The sequence below is a fragment of the Oncorhynchus mykiss genome, chromosome Y (assembly GCF_013265735.2).
Source record: "Oncorhynchus mykiss isolate Arlee chromosome Y, USDA_OmykA_1.1, whole genome shotgun sequence".
NCBI classification, from domain to species: Eukaryota; Metazoa; Chordata; class Actinopteri; order Salmoniformes; family Salmonidae; genus Oncorhynchus; species Oncorhynchus mykiss.
In genome coordinates, this window is record NC_048593.1 from 13,753,540 (window position 1) to 13,757,819 (window position 4,280).

Sequence of the window (4,280 nt, forward strand, 5' to 3'; positions counted from 1 at the left end):
CGTTTAGATTTTTGTGCAGTATAAGTAGCTACGAAGCACCACCCGCTGGATGTAATGTGAAATAAAATTGACTTGACGTAAGTATGATTTAGACCAATAGGGGGCCTCACAGCACTACTTACGCTACCTTAGCCCTCCTAGGCTGTGTATTGGAGTTGCCTCAAAGCTTTCCCATTTCTGCAAACACACTAAATATTCACACAATTAGAAATTTACTGCAATAATGAGTCTAAGCTAAAGTTATTGTAGCAATTTAATATATGTGCAATGGTATTTCTATGCAACACTGACAATAGGCTATACATTTCACATTGCCGAGTAAATATTTGTACATAGAAAAAATGGTAAATGTTAACAGAAACAGATCCTACACTACAGGCATGGACGTGAGCTCACTAAACCTGCGTATAAAAGCATTTCCTTGTATTGTCCACAGTGTTCTTTTAAGAAATGGTACAATACACGATTGAACAAAGACCCCTTTGTAATTCCGTTACCACAAACAATCAAACTTCGTAGACACTGCTTTGGGGACCATAAACCTACTTCAAGAATAGCAACTTCAACGGGAAATATATTTAAGATACAAATTTAAAGATGGTATACATTATCATGCATTACATTTTTATACATGGAAATGTTCATTTTTCTCTCACCCTAATGTACCTTCTTGGTGGTTGGGTTCAGGTCAGAAACAGCTTTGATCCATATCAATCAGACCAGCAGCTTCTTGCACTGGTTGGGCCAGTGTAGACCATCCTTGTAAATAAGAATTTGTTCTCAACTGACTTGCCTAGTTAAATAAACGGTTAAAAAAATGTATCTTCTTCATATAGTTGGGCATAGCTAAACCAGGCCCAGGAGTCACAGGCTACAGATGAACGTCTGACTGAATTCAACGTACGAACCCAAATCCATTCCATCTCCTCAGAAAAAAACCTAGCTTGCTCCATGGCTATCTTTAAGACCATATATACACTGTCTGAAAAAGGGGAAATACACTGAGTGTACAAAACATTAAGAACCCCTGCTCTTTCCATGACATTGACTGATCAGTGTAGTTGAAGGGGAGGAGACAGGCAAAGCCTTGAGACAATTAAAAGATGGATGGTGTATGTGTGCCTTTCAGAGGAATGGGCAAGACAAACGATTGAAGTGCCTTTGAACAGGGTATGGTAGTAGGTGCCAGGCGCACCGGTTTGTGTTAGCAACTGCAATGCTGCTATATTTGTTCATGCCGTTTCCTGTGTGTATCAAGAATGGTCCGCCACCCAAAGGACATCCAGCCAACTTGACACAACTGTGGGAAGCATTGGAGTCGACAACCTATGAATTAAGGCTGTTCTAAATGCAAGAGGGTGGGATTGCAACTCAATATTAGGAAGGTGTTCCCGAATGTTTGGTATACTCAGTGTACATACTAAATATATAATCTTCACTTCAGTCAATGAAATATATATTCTTCACTTTAGTAAATTAATCAGAAACAGCTCTCTGTGTCTCCATCCATCAGACCAGGAGTTTCTTGTACTGGCTGCTGAGGCTGGCCTGGAAGGCATCCACCTTACTTATCCTGGTGCTGGTGCTGGTGCTGGAAGAACCAGAGGATGAGGCCAGATTCTTTCCTCCCTCTGTGGCCGCCCGGCACCCCAGAGCCGCCGCAAGCTGCCTCTGGCACCGGGACGAGCCAAAGTAGTAGACCAGGGGGTCCAGGCAGCAGCTTATGCTCCCCACACACAGAGACACCAGGTAGGCCACGTGAGTGGCGTCCGGCTCCCCCGTCACCCGCCCACCAATCTGGAGGTAGTGAGCCAGAAGGATGGCGTTGGTGGGCGTGAAACAGATCACAAACACCACCAGCACGATGACCACCATCACCACTGCCCGTGCCTTCTGCCTTGAACGACCTAGATCAAATTCCAATAGAAAATGTTGTTATCCTCTTATGGGGAAGGTTGTTGTGCAGAAGACATGGAAAAGAGAATCAATACAAATAGCCAACTTTTTAGACCAAAAACTTGGTCTGTGAAACCGCTCCTATTAGTAAAACTGCATGATGACAGTGGGTGGTCACTGTGCTGCATATAATTTGTGAAGTGCATAAGTCTGGTTTCTATTTACCTATGACGCCGTGTGGAGCCCTGTTGAGCACCTGCACCACCCGGGTGTAGCAGGTCACCGTGATGAACAGCGGCAGGAAGTAGAGGGTGCAGGAAAGAATGGGGAAGAAGAAGAGGTAGCGCCCCTCTAACAGCTTCAGGTCCTGGATGTCATGGCAGGTGGTTATGCCCAGTGGGTCGTAGTAGACCGTCTGCTGTGAGAGGACCAGGGGCAGCGAGCCGCCCACAGCCAGGACCCACATGGAGCTGCAGGCCAGGGCTGCGTTACGTGGACTCCTCCAGGCCAGGGAGTTGATGGGGTAGGCCACGGCCAGCAGGCGGTCCACGCTGATACAGGTCATAAGGAGGACGGAGGAGTACATGTTGCAGTAGAAGGCGGCGGTGACCAGGCGGCACATCCCCTCGCCGAAGCCCCAGTCGTTGCCACTGTAGTGGTAGGCGATCTTGAAGGGCAGCAATAGGGCGAACAGGAGGTCAGCGGCCGCCAGGTTCAGCATGTAGATCACCGCCGGCTTCATGGGACGGATCTGTCGGGCAAAGGTCACCATGGCGACAGTGTTGAGGGGCACGCTGATGAGGAAGACGACGGTGTAAAGCGTCGGGATGAAGATGGTGGACAGACGGCCTGTCAGGAAGTCGTTGGCCGTAACAGAGATAGCGTAAGACCAGACTCCTGTAACATTCCTGACCGAGCCCAGTTCCACCTGTCCCAGTCTGGACCCGTTAATAAACCCAACTCTCTGTCCCGGTGCGGATCCATGGTTGAGTCTGCCTCCGGGCCCATTTCTGTCTTCGTTTGGGTAGTAGTCCAGCAGGTCCAGATCTATAGGCTCGTCTGTGACCAGGGGCCATTCCGTGACTAATCGCCTGGCAAAGGTCCTAACGATGGCGCTGCCTGAGCAGAAAAACAACATAGAGACGTGAGTCAGCCACACATGAGGATAGGTGTGGAGCACTGCACTCTACATTGTAATACAGTCATAGAACTCAGTGGCGTGGAGAGCCTCAAACAGACTGTTTGGATTTCTTTATAGGATCTCCTTGAAATGGGATGAGGCATGTCTTGATATGAGGGGATACAATGTTAATAAAATGGCCAACTACTTAAATGTGTTCAAAAATAACACTTTTGGGGTCCTGACCATGGCAATTCATTTCAAGCTGTTTTGATCCATCACAGCCTATGAATGAAAAGTATATCAGTAAAGTACACAATGTGTGAGAGAATGAATATAATCCTTTCTTTTTTTTGGTTACAATAGTCTATAGGCCTATTCAAAATATACCATGACTTGGTCATTTATATTTAGGAATATGTATGTCTGACTGTCTATAAATGTTTGGAGACGATTTACAACAACAAAAAACGTGCATGAATTTGTTGGCTACATCTAAGCCTATGTTGTGATAATTCAGTGCATAAAAATGAAGTCACCTTCCACACCGACCTGTTATAGCCTAGAAGAATGAGTGAACATTTGGAAAATAATATGTGTGGCTATATACAGTATCAAGAGGGTCTACAAAGTGTCGCCTACACGTTGTTTGTATGAAATACTTTTAAGTAAAAGTGACACACTTTATGAGGAAACAAACATTTCATCACACATAAGGGGAATTCTACTCACCGTTATAAACCGCGGACGAAGCCGCATGCACGGCTGCCAGGATAAGAACAGTTTTATACAACATCCTCCCAGAACTGCAATTAAGTCCCATAAAGATGAACAGGTTTACTAATAAAGCCTACAGCGCTTCTGCTAGATCTGGAAACGTTTTTTAATCTATATGTTTCGTCTGTCTCCTCACTGTTGCTGTACAAAACTGTACTAAACTGTCGCTTTCAGATAGTTCATAGTCGCCTGTCCCACCATGACGCATATTATAGCTTTTTTTTTCAGCAGGACGCGCGTTCATTTCTTCTGATGTCATCAGTTGGGATCAATGATCGGAACGGAAGAATAATGCAGCTGCATGTCAAACATTTCACGTTGGTCGATATTTAATGTTAAATGACATTTTTGACTGAATGGAGATCGATGCTGTTTTCTTGTTATGATAATTGTTATTAAATAGACCTAGCCTATGGATTTTTGGAAAACAAAAGTTACTTTTTTGACACTGATAGTCCCAGTTATTTCTTCCTAGACCCACAACATA

General features: G+C 45.0%; 1 protein-coding gene across 1 annotated transcript; it reads right to left on the reverse strand.

The window, feature by feature from the left end:
- Positions 1-235: 235 nt before the first annotated feature.
- Positions 236-3,982, reverse strand: LOC110509677 (proteinase-activated receptor 1). The gene is made up of 3 exons (XM_021590700.2): positions 3,749-3,982; positions 2,122-3,015; positions 236-1,907 (listed from the first exon to the last, which is right to left on the reverse strand). Exons 1-3 carry the CDS (start codon positions 3,837-3,839, stop codon positions 1,510-1,512), a joined length of 1,383 nt encoding a protein of 460 aa, XP_021446375.1. The 5' UTR covers positions 3,840-3,982; the 3' UTR covers positions 236-1,509.
- Positions 3,983-4,280: the final 298 nt, after the last annotated feature.

Coding starts and splice junctions, on each gene's coding strand:
- LOC110509677 (XM_021590700.2), bottom strand. CDS start 3,839: ATGGGACTTAATTGCAGTTCTGGGAGGATGTTGTATAAAACTGTTCTT. Junction 3,016..3,748: donor TTCGTCCGCGGTTTATAACG/GTGAGTAGAATT, acceptor TTTTCTGCTCAG/GCAGCGCCATCGTTAGGACC. Junction 1,908..2,121: donor GGCTCCACACGGCGTCATAG/GTAAATAGAAAC, acceptor AATTTGATCTAG/GTCGTTCAAGGCAGAAGGCA.